The 21111-nt window shown below is 34.5% G+C and overlaps 1 protein-coding gene and 1 non-coding gene across 7 annotated transcripts in view; one reads left to right on the plus strand and one right to left on the minus strand.

Annotated features, from left to right (window-relative positions):
• The window catches only part of CSNK1G1 (casein kinase 1 gamma 1), a 304324-nt gene that overhangs the window by 70927 nt on the left and 212286 nt on the right, over window positions 1–21111 (minus strand). For 5 of the 6 annotated variants that reach the window (XM_073211961.1, XM_073211960.1, XM_073211959.1 and 2 more), the window contains exon 3: window positions 3427–3467. The exons of the other annotated variant lie outside the window; for it this stretch is intronic. In XM_073211961.1, coding sequence (XP_073068062.1) covers window positions 3427–3467 — 41 coding nt within the window. The remainder of the gene's footprint in view (window positions 1–3426; window positions 3468–21111) is intronic. 6 annotated transcript variants of the gene reach the window in all.
• On the plus strand, window positions 14687–14791 carry LOC118969663 (U6 spliceosomal RNA). The gene has a single exon (XR_005057535.1). It is a non-coding gene; the product is annotated as a U6 spliceosomal RNA (small nuclear RNA).

Consider the following 21111-nt stretch of genomic DNA (forward strand, 5'->3'; position numbering starts at 1 on the left):
TTCCACAGCTTCCCTTGATTATTCCTGCTGGTGTTTAACAAGTTTCATGATTTGGAAAGTCTTTCTACGTCATTTAAATCTCTGCAACCGAAATCACACCTATTTCTCCTACCTCCTCAATAACAAGATAAAATAGCTCCTCAATAAGCTGTGAATATTGTAACAGCTATCTGCAAATAACAAATCTATTCAATTGCTTCTTAGACTTCTTTTTATTCAAATAAGGCAAAGGAATTTCAATTCCTTTAACCTTTCCTCACTAATCCTATTTTTTAGTCCTTTGAACATCTTTGAAGACTCTTCCTGTACCCACTGGAAGTTTTCTGCATTTTTGTAATGGAATCCATTAAGTCACAGAATTCAGAATTTCCTCAAAGTTATCTAGTCTATCCCTTTGCTTCTAAGAAGGTTTTATCTAAACTCAGGCAGACTGGAATATTCCATATCCCTAAGGAGTTCTATGAAAGAAGAACTTACACCTTTCTCTAATTGTAAAATCAGCAGTCATTAGAGTTGGACTTCAAGTTTCTCGAGATTCTTGCAGTCAAAAGAAAAGTATGTAAGACTAATTATACTGTAGAGTCACTTCCATTTTCATGTACCTCTTCATTAAGGGAGGGATCACTCTTGAGAATCTCCTCTTGGTTTTATATCTTCCACTATATCACCATCAGAGCCGCCAAATTATAGAAATTACAGAATTTGTCCTTTAGCAAAATCACTAATAATTCATAAGAAACCAAACAGAAACAGTGATGACAAATTAATATGGAACTAAAGCTTGCTCTAAACACTAGAAAGAGGAGTGTTCTTTCTGTAGAAACAATCTTTGGGGATTCTGACAAACCAAAAGGGACAATGAATTAAAAAAAACACAGATCCTTCTTCAAACATAACACGGTTGACCCTTGAACAATGCTGGGGTTAGAGACTCTGACCACCCGCCCAGGTGAAAATCTGCATATAACTACTGACTCCCCCAAAACTGAATTACTAATAGCCTTCTGTGACCAGAAGCCTATTGGTAACATAAAGAGTCAATTAACATATTTTCTATGATATATGCTTTATATACAGTGTTCTTACAATAAATTAAAGAAAATGTTTTTTCCAATTGTCACAGATATCCAAAATTTTTTCCAATATATTAATTGAAAAAAATCTGTGTATAAGTGGACCCAGGCAGTTCAAATCCATGTTGTTCAAGGGTCAACTGTACTCTCAAACTTTCTACTGGAAATCTGTATAGGAAATACTCAATCTAATCTTGGATAACTAAGTTAGTAGGTAAACAAGGCAAAAATTCTTTAAAAGAGTTATAGGGCTGACAGCGGGTGTACATGTCACATATATTCAGATATAAGAGGGTTTTATTACAGATAGAAGGACTTACACCCTTCAGCCAAACCCTTCAGCACATAGACAGATGTAGCCTGCTCAGCCAGTTGGAGCTTCAAGGTGCTCTTCTGGAAGCACTATGAATAAAGGACATTGCCAACACTCAGTCTATAGCTTGTGGAAGATTGGTTCCTTTTTTTTAAAACAGTTCTTAGAAAACCTGTGTTAAAAAGAAACCAAGAAATCTCAGTGATGGGAGTAAAGGATGGGCTCATTACACTATTTTATACTGTATATGATTTTTAAAAGAAATCCAAGAAACAAGAGCCCACAATGACGATCCAAACCAAGTAGAATTGAAACAGCGGCAGCAGAGCTTCCTGTGCTTCTGTGCCAGATGCTGATTACATTTCCATGGATGGCCGGCTATTTGCCAGAATCCTTCTGGAATGCACATGCCTGTCTGAAATCCTAAACTGACAGCAGACAGCTACTCGGCAGGACTATAATGCTTAAGGCGACATATTGCTGCCACAATGAAAAGGGCAGATCACCCACAGAGAAGACACCCTGAAAGCAAGAGGAGAAGCCCATAGAAAAGGCTGTTATCTTCTAAAAAGCCTTTATTTAAGATTTATCTGAGAGAAAAAGGAGCTGAGACACACCATACTAGATGACATGAAGTCTATTTTTAGCTTTAACTCTTGGCCGTACAGAGTGGAAACAAAGTTTAATTTAGAGAGAAAGAACTGCCCCTAACAGATTCAAAAGGAGTCTTGCAAATAAAGGGGCATTAACAAATATACAGTATTGAAGCAATATTTCAAAGTGTTTTAGGGGCTGCTTCTTCCTGTTACTAGGCTCAAAGAACCGAAATTATTTCAACTTACCAAAGGAGTAAAAGTGAAAAAGCAAAAAGATGAACCAGTGTACATTTTTACAGAATAATCAAATGCCTATAAAAAAATGTGGCTAATCTTTTGATATTCGATCTGAGAAACTATTTGGTAGGCATTGTTACAGGTATTACCTCTCTTCCTGCTCCCATTTCTCCATCAAGAGTTCCAAGTCAACAAACAAAAGAAAATACTTGGTTCCCTAGTAGCTCTGGGCTCTGTGCCCTGCCCCTGTTTGCTTCTTTGTAAAGAAGCCAATCTGATAACTGTCAGTTCTTCACAAGACAACCCCATCTCCTCTACAAACTGACACATTGAGTAAGAAGGGACCAACCACAGGGCAGGTACGGATGTGGTAAGTGTAATTCGTGAGAAGAAAAGAGCATTATCACAATTTATTACAAGATACTTCCGTCAACCATTAACTTCCCTGCCTTCCAACTAATAAAGCCTCAAACTAACTGCAAATTGGGAACCTTATGAGGATAAACATTTATACAGGTTCACAGAAACTAGTCATATGAAATATTTCATATGACTAGAAATAACTTGTCAACCTTAAAGATAAGATAAAGAATTGTTTCTTCTGAAATTATGAATCCTCAAAAATTATGTGTATTTTAACAGAATGTTATTTTTAATGATGAGGTTAATCGTAAGATTAGTAATGATGAAACTAATTGAACTCTGCTTCAAATTTTCCACATGATGTGTTTTTCACGGTTGACAGCTTTTTAAGGCAATGATTAGATATTCAGATTTGGTTCTCTACTATGAAGTATATCAATAAATACCTTACATTTTTTAAATGGGTCATATTTAAGAAAAAGAAACGATTAAATCTTCACATGAATTTATCTTTTAAAACTGTATTGTAAATGATACGAAGTTCACATAAACTACTAGTCTTCCAGTGATATTTTTCCTTCCAGTTTTCTTTTACTAAGCATTTTTTATTCATCTTTGCCAACACTACAGTTAGCATCATCTAACTATACAGGGTTATATAGTATTACAGTGATTCATCACCGTAACACTAAATATAGTTGAAGGAAAATGATTATGTAGGATCATATGCAAGGGAAAGAAAACACTGGCATTTTTGTGACTCTTTACAACTATTTTCTATAAAAAGGTATGTGAGGGGTAAGAGCACCAAAACATAATTACCACAAATACAGATTCTACTCACCAGTTTGATAGCTACATATTCATTGGTGTAGAGATTTTTACCTAGGGGAAAAGCAGAATGTATATGTTTTAGTGACATTTATTCTGGGAAATGCAAAGCAAAATCTAAGTTTACAGGGTCATGAGAAAGGTCACATTCCCAATGCTGTTCACATATAGGAAACATGATTTATAAGTGAAAAGTTAAACAGAGATAATGAGACCCAGCAAGACAAGAACAGAACAGCTTGAGAATTTGGAAATTTAAGTTAGATAGGAGAATTTTTTTTTAAGAAGAAAACGAATGTCTTTCTCTCTCTCATACACACTATATTTTCTTATTTAATATTTTCCAACTATTAAGCCCTGAGCCAAACCAAGAAGAAATGCCAGATTTTTAAAGATACAGAGATTTAACTCCTGGCATAATGAGCACAAACCTTCATTTTTCTAACTCACTGACAAATGGAGATTTTATATTTTTTCTTACGGTGTTTAGTGTCAACTTTAGTTGTCATGAAGGACAGGGTGAAACAAAGCCAGCTACTGCCATACTCTCCTTTTGGAAAACTCATCTGTCTGTAAGCAGATGATTCTCAAAGCTGCTCTGATTCTTTACTAAAAGCCTCGCCCTGTACCTTCAGGTGCAAGAAACAGCGCTCTAGCTGGACAACCCTGAAACATCTCAAAGCTCTGCTTGAAACCAATGAATTTTCCCCTCAACTTCTCTTGGATAAATAGAATTAATATTCTCCTAGACATCTAGAGTAAGAACTTGGAGGGACAGTGAGGATGAGAGCGCCGACTGCCTCTCACTGAGCCCGTGCTGCAGGCCGAGTACTTGGCTACTTTTACCTCCCTATCCCCATTGATTCTTGAAGGGTCATTTTAGTCCCTCCTGAGTGTTCAGTATATACCACACAGTTTGGCCACTGATTGGACTTCACATTGCTTCTTACAGGTTAATCCTATCTTAGTCAGCTAGACTATAAATATCTTGATAGGGATTTTATCTAATAGTTCTCTCAATGCCCTATGGTGCTTAAGACCATCCTCGGTACATCTCAGACACCCAAAACACTGACTGATTAAGTTATTGGTGTGTATAGTATGACTACTTCTAAATAATACACAGAGGCAAATTTATATATATATATATATACACACATATATACACACACACATATATATAAATTTTTTATATGTAGACATATATACATATGTACACATTTGAATATATGCATGGAAGAGGATATAGAAAGATGCACATTAAGGTATAAAATGGCTGTTTCTTAGCATTTTCTGATTTTTATGTAATATATTTTTATAATTAGAAAAAAAAACTTCATTTTGGGAACAAAAAGCTGCTTGTGATAAAAGGAATTATTTTTCCCAAGCTCTAAACAACAGATGGCCCTTTGCAAACTACACCATTATACTTTTAATACTGTTCTCAGGTTGCTGGGTACCTTTATGTATCAAAGAGCACATTAATTTAGGAATAATTTTTGTCTGCAAGTAACACAATAAAGAGGACACACAGATTGCCAAACACCTAAGAATCCATCACAAGACGAACAACTTCTTTTTGAGAGGAGCAAAAGTAGAAAATAGGCAATTTTATCTATCAATTACATTAAAGCTTTGAAAAGTTCACTTGTGTTTCTAATTCTTTTAAAATGTATTTGATGAGACTGTGAGAACACTAATAACCGGGAGAGGGACAGAGGAGGCAGTGGTTACCTGCCTCCAAGAGGACTGAGACGCCAGCCAGGCCACAGGCTTCTTCCCCAGCAGACATGACGTCACACAAAGATATTTGCAGGAGCCCTTCCTAGCACTGCTTAAGCACTATTACTTTGACCTAAAACCAATTTCAGCACAGGATGGACCCTACGAACTTAGTATCACTTAGATGTAAATGGTAAAGTTTAAAATTGTCAGTGTGTTAAAGGGTCTTTCCGAGTGTTAGCAATAAGAATTACTGGGGGGAAGGGAAGTAGGGCCACCAAAATTCACCTCTTACTGGAGTACAACATGCCTTCACTGGTAAACAATCAACTTAATATTTGAAGTAAAGACCTGAAGTAACAGATCTTTAATGCAACAAATCGAACATTCAAAGTGAAGTGAGGTGATGGTACAAGTGTAAGTAGAGTAATAACCTGAATTCTGATCTGTGAGCAAGAAAAGAAAGAATGAAATCTCAGGAATCTCAAGAAGGAAATTATTTTCTTTCTTCCTCCTCTCTCCCGCCTCCCCCCATGCTTAAAAGATGAGTAGGGTTTTAACAGTTTGCAGAAAGGGAAAGGCATCTCAGGGGCAAGAAACTGCATGAGCAAACAAACAAAAAATGAGAAAGAAGATGGTATAGGCTGAGAATGGTAGATGATGTGGGGAGGTCTGAAACATAGGATGTATTATAAAGATCCAGAAGGGGCAGGGATGGGCAAGGAGTGGTTAGGGCAGCAAAAGAGATAGTTAAAGGAAGGCTGAGTCCACATTAGCAAAGTCCTTAATGTCTAAAATGAAATGTTTTTTGCATAGGGTAATTACATGATCAGATCTGTGATTCTGAATAAACCATTTGCGACAAAGTATAAAAGATTAACTAGAGAAACAGTATGAGACCAGAGGTAGGGGAAAGTGTTTGAATATTTAATACACATCACATGCAGATATCAGACAATCTAAGATGATTCGCATATAGTTCTCATCCTTCAGAAACTCTGTTCTGGCTCCTCACAGGGCCTTGTACACAGCAATTCAAAAGTTTGTTAAATACATCACATGATGCGAGGAATGTTAAAGAGAAATATGAGCAAGTCTGTAGAGGGGCTTGGTGAGGGAGGGTAAAGCGTTTGAGCACAACTGGCACTTGAGGGGAGCCTTGTAGGACTAAGAGAAGAGAGAAAAAAGGGCATTTCTTACAGAAAAATACTAATTTGAACAGTTAGGTGGAAACATGATAGATAATGCTCAGATTCTGATATACCGTGAGGAGACCAATAGGACCAGAGCACAAGGTATGTGGGCAGAAATGGTGAGAAGTAAAGCCAGAAAGATCCAATAGGGACAAGGTGTGAATAACTTTCGAATGCCAGCTTCTTAATCTGACACATGCACAACCAAGAGTACATGAAGGTGTGCGGGGCACGGGACAACTAAGACAGACACACCTTTCCTGGATCCTCGCTTTATTTTGAAGATTGGGAAAATCTTTTTCATAGTCAAACAGACTTACTGTATTACAGAAATTGTGCACTGATTTCTTCTGAAGAAAAAAATGTAGGAGTTAAAAAAAAAATTCCAGGCACTTGTAGATTTGCTTCTTTCAGAATCCAGGGGGCCTGATTTCAGTGGGTAACCTTTTATTTTCTTTGGGTTCAGCCGGCCAGCTCAGTTTTAATGGTGCAGTTCACTTTTAACAGTGTGAACCTTCCATCTCCTGTGAGGGTAGAAAAGGGGAGCTGCCAGGCAATGTCCAGAGGGAAGGGATTTAGCAATTCAACTGCTTCATATATAAACTTACAACTAAGCTTTCTATTTTTATCTCCTTCTGCATCCCAACTTTTTGAAGCTCCTAGTGTCTCAATTCCTGAGCCTATATGGTGTATCTTATGTTACAAACTGGCCAACTCTTTTAATCATTCAGCTTTCCCTAGACAGCTAAATCAGTTACCACTTAACTATCTGCTTTCCAGCTTCCAAAATTTTGAGGACATTTCTCATGTTTTCATCTTCTCTTCCTTTTTTCTGGTTCCTTGTGGTTTTACATCTTAAAAAAAAATCCTTTTCTAAATATACTTTTTAAAACTGAGGCAGCACCCAGTTCCATAAACTTCTGTATATATTGTAATTAGTTATGTATGTATCTTTTTACCTCCACTAGGCAGTGAATTTCCTGAGGATAAGAACATTCATCTTTCTACCCTAGCAACAAACATAGTACCCGATACACAGTAGGTAACAGATGCTTGCCGAAGTGAACCAAATTGACTTGATAGAGAAGGTTCTGAGAAAGTTCTAAGGCAATACAAAAAAGGCAGCTAGATTAGAATCAGACTATGGGTAATCCTAAAAGCAAACACAGGAGTTTTGACTTCATTATTCAGCTTCTGTGAAATCACCAAAGATCTTGTGCTACGAGAAAAAGCACAGTAGTGGAAATTGTATTTTAAAAATATTAATCTGGCCCCAATGTGTAAGACAAAAGAGATAAAAAAAAAAAAAGAACACCTAGAAAGAAGACAAATAGGAGTTTTATAGCAAAAGACCTAGAGAATAACCCCATGCTGTTATGAGGATTGCATTGAAAGTACTTTGTAAACTGCAAGGTGCTAGATAAATCTACGAGGCAATAATTCCTAATACAAAAAAACTAAAAAAAGAAAAGATAGGATTTATAATCAAGGCATTTCAAAGAAAAAGCTAACAACCTTTGGATTACGTGCAAACATGAGGGATGAAGGAAAGAAAAGGATAAAAAATGATGCTCTTAGTAAAAAACAGAAAGAGAACCAAAACAGTAGACAGTTATCTTTCCACTCTACCATGATGTTCTCCTCCAAGTTCTCACTAAACCTAAAAGTAATAGGTTTAAATTATCAAACACCTCTTGGCTTCGATATCTGTATAAAAGAACAAAATCACAGAATATAATAAATGAGACAGCCTATGTAGCACCAAACATGATGGCCGACACATCACAAAAGGCTGGCTTGCTTGTTTCTGCTGACTCTCTCTGGGGCCACCAAAAGAACTGAACACATGTTACTCTCTTACAAAGCAATTATGCTTAGTCCTAAGAGGCACTGGAGGTGACGGATAACTCTCTTGAGCTGTGATTCACTCAAATGAATTCCTTTGCCAGGGGGCATAATTACCACTGAACAGGCTGACACAAAACACAGCCATGTGGAAGGCTCAATAATTCCTCAGCCACCACCCTGTGATATACAGCACTCAAAAATTTTGCTCTGGAAGAATTTAATTACAAAGACAGAGGCTTAAAATCCTGCCTTTATAAAATGAATGACTGCTTCAGCTAAAAGAAATACACAATAAATCAGTAACTTTGAGAAAGGCAGGCAGTTTAATGGACAGAAAAACGCCATCGATAAGATGGCACAATTCCAAGCACTCAAAGCTTTTAGTATCTGTTGCACAAAATCCACAATACTTCCCAAGATCACTTCCTGGCTATAGGTTCTTTCATTGTTAATGGAAAAAAACTGCATTACACAGTAGTGTTTGGAGCTTTACATCTAAACTCAGCTCTTTCAAAGCAGCAGGCTTGGATGTGATGGTGCCCATAAAACCCACTGCATGATGACTTCCCGTTTCAGTAAGTAAGTCACCTAGAGACATTCCCGTAAGTTTCATCAGACACAGCCTTATTTCAAAGAACCAGCCATCTCAGTTCTCAGAGTCACACTGACAGAAGAGAATACAGCCTCAGGTTCTCAGTTCAGTTAGATCTCCAGCTGTCACATTTTCTTTTCCTGAAGTGCAAGTAGTACATTTATAAATTAATTAGAACTTGTTAAGAAAAAAAAAAAATCCAGCCAAATGAACTTGAAGTCATCAGTTGTTGTAAGAAACCACTTTTACGTAACTCTGACTGGTTACCATGTCTACTCAGGGCAAAGAGGACACGCTAGGCTATTGCCTCCACTACCCAGACAGCATCTTCATTAAGCAGACAGCATGATTAGGGGTAAGAAGATAATAAATGGCACTACAGCTTTAAAGAAAAATGCCAGAGGTCTTTTACATTTTTATTAGTTAATTCTAGTAGTATATTGGTATACTATGCAGGAACATTTCCCAAATGGTTTTGCAGTTAACAGCAAGGATGACTTCTTCTTATGCCAAGTTCTTTGAAAGGATTACTTATAAATATTGCTAAGTAGTTTATCACAAAATATATTATTAAATCTTGCTTAAAACACTGGCAGTGGTATAAAGCATGTTACCAATATGCTAGAGCAGGTTTCTTGTAGACAATGTTAAAATCTTTTCTAAACTGCAGGACATGACCCATTAGCGGAGTGTGAAAAAAACTCAGTGGGTCCTGACCAACACACTCTTTAAAGAAAAATAGTATAAAATATAGAATACAACATACTTAGTAAGGGTATTATTTCACAAATCTTTTGTTTAAAATAAGTTGTGTATGTATTTGATCACAACATAGTTTTTATTTTTTAGCATAGGTCATTGTAAAAAAAAAAGCCATCAATAAAAACCTGCTAAAAAGCAGTTTCAATTATTTCATTTTAGAATGAAAAGTTTAGGTCAGTAACTGGTCTAGCTTCCATGATTTTCCCAAATTATTAAACACAATATTCTGATCAATCTGTTGGTAAGAAAAGTGAGGGTTTTTCTAGCAGCTGAAAGTCTGGAGTGAGGCTGAGTAGAGTCAACAGTGGGTGGGGGATGTCATTTATAAATGGCGTCAAAAAGGACAATTCCAATGACATCAAGAAAGACCCCATTTCAAGAGGGTGAGTCTGTGAAGTAAGCACAGAGGTCTATGTTTTACTAAATAAATGTGTAAAACTTTCTACATCACAGTGGTAAGAAAAAAAACTGGAATGAATCACTCCAGAAAGCACCACACACTGCAGCAGAAAAATACTTAGTGCTTTTACTTTTTTAAATTTTATTTTGCAAAATTTCAAAGTTCTATAGCAATTACCCCAAGTAAGCTCAAATTACAGTAACTGAATTATTTTGAAGCAAATTCCAAATGTTGTATTATCTCATCAGAAAATGTTTCATTATGGATCTCTGATAGATTTGAAATGTTCCTGCACAACAGATGGATTTTGATTACTTGCTATTTGAAGACTTCCTCAACATAAATGTGGAAAATTACAAGACTGAATCAAGACCCATGGACACGGAGGTTATAGTACCAGTCAGACATTTCAGCCATTCAGGAAGAAAAATCCAAATAGTTCTTTGAAAAATAAAAGGGTTAAAGTGAAAAGACACAACTATGAACAGACTCCAAGGTAAAGCGACCAATTCTAAAGGAACTAAAACCAAGGACTGTCAATGACTTAAACTTCATCAGGCAAAATCAGTCTGATATTTCATTAATATTTTCCTGCCAAGAACATAGACTTCCATTCTAGATGATGATCCAAGTTTTAAGAGGAAATACAGGCATAATTGATGACGTTTATATAGCAGATTGTAAACTTAGGCATTCAACTAAAAGAGAAAGCCACAGTATCTGGTAACTTCACAGAACCCAGTGAGGCATTTGTGTCCTACGTCTGTTTCTCATCCTAATCGAAATTATTTGTTAATAAGGAGCTATGTTAACTTACTGCTTCTTCTTTTTTTTTTTTAAGTCTTGCTTTATTGTTAATTATTTGGACAATTTCCTAAAGAGTCTGGCACATAATTTTTCAGCTTTGGTGACAGCCAGTGTTTGTGAAGCAGCTCCTCTTGGGGAACAGTAGGAGGCTTTGTGAAGGTCACTGACACACTGTTAACACCTAAAAACAAATTTTAATCTTTGTACACTAATGATGTGTTTTCAAAAAGAATTTTACACTTATTTTAATTAAGGCATAACTTACATGAAGTATAGTCACAAATGTTAAATGTACAGCTCAGTGAATTTTTATAAAGCCATGCATATATCCATGTAACCATCTGGGTAGAGAACATGTTGAGCACACCAGGAGATTTTCTTCAGCCTCTTCCCAATCAACAATCCTCATCTACCACCACCCAAAGTTAATTGGTTTGAGCTGCAATTATAAGAAATTAGTTTTGCCTATTTTGATTATCTAGAGATGGAATTATATAATAATCACTCCCTTTTTGTGTCTGGTTTCTTTTGCTCAGCATTATGTCTGAGATTCATCCCTTTGTTGCATGTTAGTAGTTCATGCTTTTTTTTTAATTGGGGGAGGGGAGAGTTCTCTCTAGTTCATGTTTATTAGCCTGTATAATGACTTAGATGTTCTGCTATGAATATTCTTTAACATATTTTTTGTGCACACAAAGATGCATTTTCTTAGAAATATACCCAGAGTGGGATTTCTGGGTCATCAAGTATTTATATGCAGAAGTAACCCAAATGTCTATCACATGATGAAAGGATAAACAAAATGTGGTAGACAAGGAAGTGACCTGTCTTCACAGAACTAATCCACAAATAAGAAAGTGTAAGTCTTCCTACATTAGAAGACCATATTGCTAATAATTTAAAAATTACAGGTTTCAGTGTGTTCAAGTCCTTTCTTTTTGAGTAAGGACAGTAACTTATCAAATCCACTTTGTGTTCCATCTAGTAGCACACTGAGATGTAAAAGACAGTCCTTCTCATGAAAAGTCTTTGGGAAATGTGAGTCGAGCTGGTACCATAAACTACTCTCTCACTGATCCCAAGGAAAACCAGGGCAAAAAGGCAGTCACCCAACTCAGGTCTACTTTTCTTCATATTTTATCTTACTTCAGAATTGCTGTTTCTTCCTCCATATCAAAACTCTAATCTCTTGGTATTGTAAGCTAAGTATTCAGAAGCTACCTACTTAATTCCACTCACAATAGCCAAGGGTGGCAGCAACCCAAATGTCCATCACTGGATGAATAGAAGACAGATGAATGGATAAATGAAATGTGGTATGTACATACAATGGAATACTATTCAGCCTTAAAAAGGAAGAAAATACTGTCACATTCTACAACATGGGTGTTGAGGACATTTTGCTAAATTCTGCTAAATGATATAAGGCAGTCACAAAAGGTAAATACTATTTAATTCCATTTTTATGACATATCTAAAGTACTCCAGTTCACAGATATGAAGTAGAAAGGTGGTTACCAGGGGGTTGAGAGTTTCAGTTGGGGAAAATGGAAAAGTTCAGGATATCTGTTTCAGATATGAATACACTTAATTCTACAGAACTGTGTACTTAAAAATGGTTAAAATGGTCAATGTTTCTTACCACAATGTACCAAATGTTCATTTTGTACCAAAAAATTAATTTGGGCAATGCCTTTCAGACCCACAATGACATTTTACAGGAAGATAAATTCTGATACCTATCTTTTCAGTGTATAATAATAACTATTATCATTTTGAGCATGGTTGCTCCCAATTTGTAAGGGAGAACATAGTCTTTGTGGAAACCACATCAAGATACAACAAGTCAGTTTGTACTTAAAAAAAAAGAAGGAATTACATAATTCCACATAAAGTATAAATAACTGAAAGCTTAACAATTCAATGGATTTGGTAAATTCTAATTCGTAGAATTTTGAGTAATGCAGTATTTTTCTTTAGTAAAACTTTTTTTTTTTACTCAAGTGGCTAAAATTGAATTTTTCTTAACCTATGACCATCAATCAGATCTCACTCAAAGTAAAAAAAAATCTTTCCTTGTGGAGAATAAGAATAAACAATCAAAGGAGCCATTTGAAAGGAGAATCAATCCCCATTCAATAATTGCCTTTCTTTAGGAGATTATCTTAAAAAGCTTGTAGGAAAACTGAAAAAACAGAAAAGACAATCTCTTCGTTATTAAAGTGGTTATGAAAACAATGAAACAGATAGGTATAAAAACACAAAATTATCATTCCCAATGCATAACTTAGGCCTGGCTATAAATGAAACAATAGTTTTATCTTTAATCAGTAATTCACTGAAAAATAAAAAATTTACAATTGTGATGACAATTGAAACTTTTTCCAATTCTCATTCTAAATGTAGTTTCACAGAAGGGAAAATTCAACCTACACCAAGTGAATACCTTACTTCTCAAACAAGTCCAATATAATATTGTATGAAGTTATATATTAGGAAGTTTGAGTATCAATTTTAACTAAGCCTATGTACTTTTTTTTGGTAGTGAGTTTTCAAATATACTTCACGTATTATACAATTCACTCATTTAAAGTGTGTTATAGTATGGGTTCTAGTATGTTTACCGGGTCATAGTATGTTTACAGTGCCATGCAACCATCATCACAATCAATTGTAGAGTATAGTAGCTATGTGGTTATCTCACTGTGGTTTTGATTTGCATTTCCCCAATGACTAATGATACTGAGCATCATTTCATGAGCTTAATCACCATCCCTATGTCCTCTCTGGAGAAATGTCTATTCAAATCTGTTGCCCATTTTTAAATGTGGTTATCTTTAAATTTATCAAAAAATTTATTTTTAAATGTGGTTTTTTTTATTGTTGAGCTGTCAGGGTCCCTTATTAGATATGATTTGCAAATATTTTCTCCCATTATGTAGGTTATTTTTTACTTTATGATGTCCTTTGGAGCATAAAAATGTCTATTGTGATGACGCTCAATTTATCTTTTTTTTCCTTTTGTTACCACTGTCAAATCTGAGGGCATGAAAATTTACCTTTATGTTTTCCTGTAAGAGTTTTATAGTTTGGACTCTTACATTTAGTTCTTTGATCCATTTTGGGTTAATTTTTGCATATGGTATGAGGTGAAGTTTCAAATTCAATCTTTTTTACATGAAAATCCATTTGTCCCAGGACCATTTGTTGAAAAAATTATTCATTCCCAATGGTCTTGGCACACTAATTGAAAAGCAGCAGACCACAGGTTCATATCTGGATTCTCAGTTCTATTCCACTGGCCTATGTGCCTATCCTAATGGCAGTACCACACTGTCCTGATCTTTGTTGCTTATAATGAGTTTTGAAATAAAAAGTGTGAGTCATCCAACTTTGTTCTTTTTCAATATTGTTTTAGCTCTTTTGGGTCCTTCACACCTCTGTGTGAATTTTGGGATCAGTTTGTTGATTTCTACAAAGCTAGCTAGGATTCTGACAGAGACTGTGTTGAACCTGTAGATACATTTGGGAGTACTACCATCTTACTAGGGCTATTAAGTCTGATCCCTGAATCTGAATGTCTTTCCATTTATTTAGGTCTTCTTTAATTATTTTCTACAATGTTTTATAGTTTTCAGAGTATAAATTTTACATTCGTTTTGTTAAATTTATCCTCTATTGATACTATTGTAAATAGAAATGCCTTCTCAATTTGATTTGTGGCTTAAACATAGACACTTTTGTATCTATCATCTCTCATGGTCCATTCCCAGAAGCATATTTTGTCTTTTAATTAGAAAAATATTAGTATCTCTTAAGTCTCAACTAGGGAACTTTTTTATATATCTGAGTTTTCCAGTTAAGTTACATTCCTCCAATAAAAGTTACAAAGTAAAATCATTTACAATGGATATGTTTCTAAAGTTTCAGGTTTAAAAAAGAATATCTGGTGCTCACTTCAGTAGCACATACACTAAATTTGGAATGATGCAGAGATTTAGCATGGCCTCTGCACAAGGATGACACACAAGTTCATGAAGCATTCCATATTTTTACAAACTTTCAGTTATAAAATAAGTAAATCATGAGGATGTAATATATAGCATGGTGACTACAGCTAATAATGCTGTACTACATATCTGAAAGTAGTAAGATAGTAAACCTTGTAAGTTCTCATCACAAGAAAAATATTTTGTAACTATGTTGACAGATGTTAACCAGACTTACTGTTGTTATCATTTTGCAATATATAGAAATATCCAATCTTTATACTGTACATCTAAAACTGATATAATGTTATATGCCAATTGTACCTCAATTAAAAAACATTTTTTTAAGACAGTATGTGATTTTTTTTTGTGATGAATCTGGCCAAGTTGAATAATTATACCACTTGAGTGACACCCTTAGGAATTAATCAAATATATAAGGCTATTCTGCTCAGACTGCTCTGCTTTGTGTACTTTCTCCTCTTACTTCCTTTGCCATCATTTTTCAGCAATCGTTCTTGGTATAATAATATAATAATTCCTGATATAGTATCTCCTTCTGTGCTTCTACTCTATGAAAGACTAACAGACTAACAAGCTTGTTAAAAAATGTATATAATAACAACACAGAAGCTTTAAGGAAAAGACTGAAGGTCTAAAGTACTAGAAATTTTGGGTACATAGATCCTAAGACATCTATTTTGGCTGCTAAAGAATTTTTAATTTTTGTTTTTGTTTGCTTGCTTGTTCTCAGCTTTGTTCCAGAGAGCTAGAGCATGTGAAGAAAAATGACATTATATGCACTTTTACTATAACATGGCTAAAAATTTCAGCAAATGTAATTTATAACTCTAATTTACATTAATGTTAACTTATACTCTATGAGTTTGTGAAAAAAATACTACATTTAGCCTAGACTATTCTGGAATAGAAATACTTTAGAAAGAATAAAACTGTAGGAAAATAATTACACCTGTATCACTGATTTATAAATTTCTTACCCAATATATGTAAAATAAAACTAATTTATCCAGTAAGCTATACAGGATGATATATTTCTGATAATAATCTATGTTCATGAAAATGTTTATTGTGTTATTTACTTATAATAATCAAAGCTAGAAGTAACCAGAAACTCAATTACATGGTAACAGTTGTGGTAATCCACTTGAAGAAATAGAATATAGCCATTAAACTTACAATCATGAAAATCGCATGCCAATTTAGTAAATAAAAGAGCAGAACCTCAAAGCATATCCTATTTTGTTTATACCAAAGTACATACACACACATACACATATATACACAACTGAACAAAGATTTTGCATTAATTTTCTGTGATGTTACAATTCTGTTTACCAAAAGACAAAAACAAAAACATCCAAACAAAACAAGCTTCATGAACTGGAATTAACTTTCACCTCTCTAGAGTTTAGATGTTCAAATCCAAACAATCTATTTATTATTAGTTATTACTTAGTTAATCCACCTTTGAAGTAGTTTACAGATAAGTAGAAAAACTAGCATTACAACCTCAAAAAGAAAATGTTAACTTTCAGTTTTACAGTGTAAATATTAGCCGAAACTATCCAGAAGAACCCTTTAGTCAAACACTTAAAATTACTTACAATCCCAAAGCATTTACTGTTGCAACATTTTACCACCCAGACAAACTGGAGAACTCCTAACAGTAAAGAACTATTATTTTTTACATATTAACACCACTGGATAAAAAGAGATCCCTCCATGTTTTTTAATAGTACAGAAAAATTACACCTTTGTGGGGAGAGAGGACAAAGATCAGAAGTTCTAATTAATTTATGCTCAACAGTGGAGATAATAAAAGATGACATGTAATCCCTTTCAAGTTTTTTTACTGCCCACAGAATAAAGTCCAAAATCTATATCATGGCCCACAGCTAGTCAGGAACAAATTGCTTGCATCTCTTAGCCTCACTTCCTATTCTTACTCAAATAAAAAGCTGAGTAGAATTAGGCACAGTGTTTGTAATATCCTCCACTTTGATTTTATTCTGAACTTCAAAAACACAGACTTGGTAAAATTAAAAATAAGTCAAAAATCATTAATTATTAATTAGCCAATGCTTTCCCTCGTAACATCCTAGAAAAGTCCTGAAGAGTAAAGTTGGGCGTCCATGAAAGAAACTAGAAAGTTTACTTAAAGAAGAGATCATTGTCTATCATTTTATACTTTATTTATATTTATTTTTCTGATAATGGGTAATTATATTAAAAGCCAATGACTATCACCTTTGGAATTAGGTATTTACACTAATGTCCTTTTCAGCCTTTTTTCCAGCATGTGCTTTTTCAACTGCACACTTAACCAATAAGTGGTGAGACTACAGGGCATATAATGGAAGTAACTGTGATGTCCCGAATCTGGGCTCTACTTGCAGCTCTGTGGCAAGCTAGTTTATTTTACCTGATCACATCATTTAATTTCTAATTTCTCTCATCTTTAAAATACTGAAGATTGGACTAGGCAATGCCAAGGTTTCTTAAAGGTGTAAAACTTACATAGTTATTACTTTCGTTGACATGGACTTTATTTTTATAAATCTATTAAATCAATCTAAGTTAACATAAACATTTTGAAAGCAGATCCCAATTCTGTCCCATACCAAACACATGGCCATGTTTTTCATGTAACTATTGCTAATCTAGTTGTCAGACCTGAAATTGTGTAGTAGGGTTCTTGAATCATGGTCAAGTCTTTTGTTCAACTGATGGCTTATTTAAGATAATGTTGAATCTTGATTCTGTTAACCAGTCAGTGTATTAGCTGCCCTAGCTCAAGCACTGTGATATACGAGGTTTTCATTAGTATGCCCTTCAAAGGTCTCCATCCAATTCACAACTGAACTGAATGGGACCAAAACACAGAGCTCTACCATTCAGCAATAGTGATGGCAGTCATCCATTAGTTACATCTCTTTGGTGAAGATGGTTAAAACAACTACAAATCTATTTAATTATCTTATCAGCCAGCTTACATTTCTATATTTGCTTACTAGAATATCACAAAAGTCTGTCAAATAAATGCCTTGCTGAATAAAAATGTATAGTGCATAGAGACATCTGATTTAACATGGAAGATAAAATGTAGACATTTAACTCTGTTCCTTTCTAAATCTCCACTGAAGTGACCAAAACAAAACAAAACAAAACAAAACAAACAAAACACAAGGACAAATAAAATAGGTAAGGAAGCAGCAGATTATAGATGCCAACATTTTAGAAGATGAGAACTGGACAGGCAAATGGTAACTGGCTTAAGAGACCTGAGAAAGCTGACATATATTGCAGAGAGGAATTTAAATGCTAAGAAGACCTACTAATATTGACAGAAATTTTACAATTCTCTTGGAAACTTGAGAGGAAGAAAGAATGAAAGGTATGTAGATAAGTAAGAAAATTTTAAAAAAATCAAGTATCACTAATCTTTAATTCGGAGGGAAGGTGGGATGGCGATGTACGAGAAAGGAAATATAATAATAGTGCTGTCACAGCACAGCTATGAACAATATTTCTATAATCGTAACACTGTAAACACAGAAAAATGGTGTAATCAAAACATAAATTGTGTATCAACTGTACTTCAATTAAAAAAAACAAACATACTGGGAGAATGTGGGGAGTGTATGTATGTAACAGAATGGTTTGTATGAGAAAAGTCAATAAATATCTAATGTTGAAAAATAATATTTAGAAAAAAAGGAAATACCTAGAGGACATGTTTAAAAGAGTTAAAATGCTTGCCTGTAGGGATCAGGACATTAAAACCTGTATCACATGGTTATTCTCATTAAAATTAAATTATTAAAAAAATATGTATAGTATTCTCTTGTCATAACCCAAACTCAGGAAAAAACTGGACCAATCTAGTATGATTTGATCTTTTAAATGTCTACTCTGGCTGGCAGTGAGCTCCACCTCTATTGATAAGAAGCTTTGCCTTTTTCTGGAAAAGTATCATCATAAGTTCAGACAGTTTTCTCCTTAGGATACATGATGACATCATATAAATATTGACTCTAAATTCTCCTCATAAGCAAATCCATAATCATAGCTTTTTAGTCCTGCTCAACAATTCCAAATTGATTTAACAATCTTAGAAAGTTTACCATTAAATTCTCCTGATTAATTAGTCAAGATGTCAATGCATAATACTTCAAGAATCTTGTCCGTGACACTTCTAAAATTACCATATTAATGTGATTCATACTGTGCAGTAACAAATGTGGTTAAATTACTCCCATTTTTCTGATGTATTATGTTACTGACAGAAAGAACTCTTCCTCAAGACCTGTTATAGCTGTTCAACCTCAACAAACTGTGCTTGAGTTAGAACCAACAGTAATTCCAAAAGGGAGTTCAAACTACTATACTACAAGGAACAAGAATTTAATAGACTTTTGTGGACTTTCCAAGAAAGTTAAAAATGCATTATTTCTGGAGTCCTAAATTTAAGCTGAATCCCTTCCACAACATATTGCGGAACCAAAGCAATTGATGTAATCTGTTATACACCTGTGAAGGGAGAACATAAACATCCCTTACTGAGGGAGAAAAATATGTTTGTCAGGTCTACCATTTATTTTTAAATGGTTCAAAAGCTCACATACACACACATACAAAACAAATGTACACACAATACATATTTTCTAAGCAATAAAGCACACAGAACAAAATATCAACAACTGATACATGTAGGTGATAATATGGATATTCACTATCCTATTCTTTCCACAATTAAAAATTTTTTTTAAATTTCTTCATACAATGTTGGGAAAAATTATAATTTTAAACAATGTTTTCTATCATGTAATTAAACCAAGTTCTCACTATCTGAATTACATCTCCACAATAAATCTGTAGACAGTATTATTACCCTTAACTTACAGAGCAAAAAAATAAAACTTTGAAAGGCAACCTGACTCTGGGGCTTTTACTTTTAACTACTTGGGTAAGAGAATAATGACATGACTGCTACAAGTGGTTTTAGTCTGTTCCATCTAAACACTCCAAAATTTTGCAAATTAATAGGAAAACCTTAATGTTATAAAAGTACAATATATCAGTTTCCCTGTTTTTCTAGTTGGCTTGATTTTTGACTGATAAATTCCATTTATTCAAAATACTAAGATTTCCTAAGAAACTGAATAAAAAGGTAACATTTGATTTTATAATGCCTTCACTTTCAACTATAGAATATTTTTAAATCTTACATTTTATCTTAATCCTATATTCTTCAGATAAATGATTTTCAAAAATTTTTACAGCAGGAACAGTACCTTTCAAACAAAATCTTATTAAAAACTCAATATATTGGTAACAGAGAGTCCTAACTGCTCACTTTTCCTTTCCCATTCTTTTGTAGTGGGAAACAGGGGCTCCAAGTCTTTGTGGGACACAATATGCAACCAACTGCTACAGATGATATGTATCTATGAACTGTTAATGATCACAACTGCCAAAAGCAGAATTGGCTGGTAGAAGCTGAAGTTACAAATTCCAATTCAAATTCATTAATGACACTTTAGTAATTCAGATGAAGAAAGAACAAAATGCAGAGAAGTTGTCATATAAACCCTACTGTAGTTACAGAAATAAGTGTCTCATTTGAGAAGCCAGGGAGGAGTTTGTCACAGGGCAAGCTGCTACCCTTTGCCAATTTACCTTTGTTAGAACATCCTTCTGGATGATACATTTTTCCATATTTCACTACATAACAAAGATGGAAAAAAGCAAAAAGGTCAATTCTTTGTGCTTCCATTATCTTGTTTCAAAGTAAAAAGATTCTCTAATATTCCATTTCACAAAGGTAATTTTAACATTGTTAATATTATATGTAAGACTGCCTTATTTAAAATGTCTCCCATAAACATGTACACACCTATTAGGATGTGAAAGAATATATACGTCATCTCCCTACTTTCTTATTCTTGCAGTTAAGAAGGAAAATAAGATGCTTTTTTAGACTAGAGATATACATTTTCTTAATTCTACAGGAACAGAAGCATTCATATTGTAATGTTTATGTGATTCTTTCCTGGCCTGATTTATCAGAAGACTCAAAACTTAAAAAGAAAAAGCAGAAGTCCTAGGGGAGGAGCCAAGATGGCGGGCTGAGTAGACAACGGAAATCTCCTGCCAAAACCATATACATTTTTGAAAATAAAACAAATACAACTATTCCTAAAAGAGAGACCAGAAGATACAGTACAATAGCAAGGCTACATCTACACTCGCGAGAACCCAGCAACTCAGGAAGGTGGTAAGATACAAGCTGCGGCCCGGCAGGACCCGAGTGTGGACCCCACCCCAGCTCCCAGCGGGAGGAGAGGAGTCGGAGCGGGGA

The sequence above is a fragment of the Manis javanica genome, chromosome 8, assembly GCF_040802235.1.
Source record: "Manis javanica isolate MJ-LG chromosome 8, MJ_LKY, whole genome shotgun sequence".
Lineage (NCBI taxonomy): Eukaryota > Metazoa > Chordata > Mammalia > Pholidota > Manidae > Manis > Manis javanica.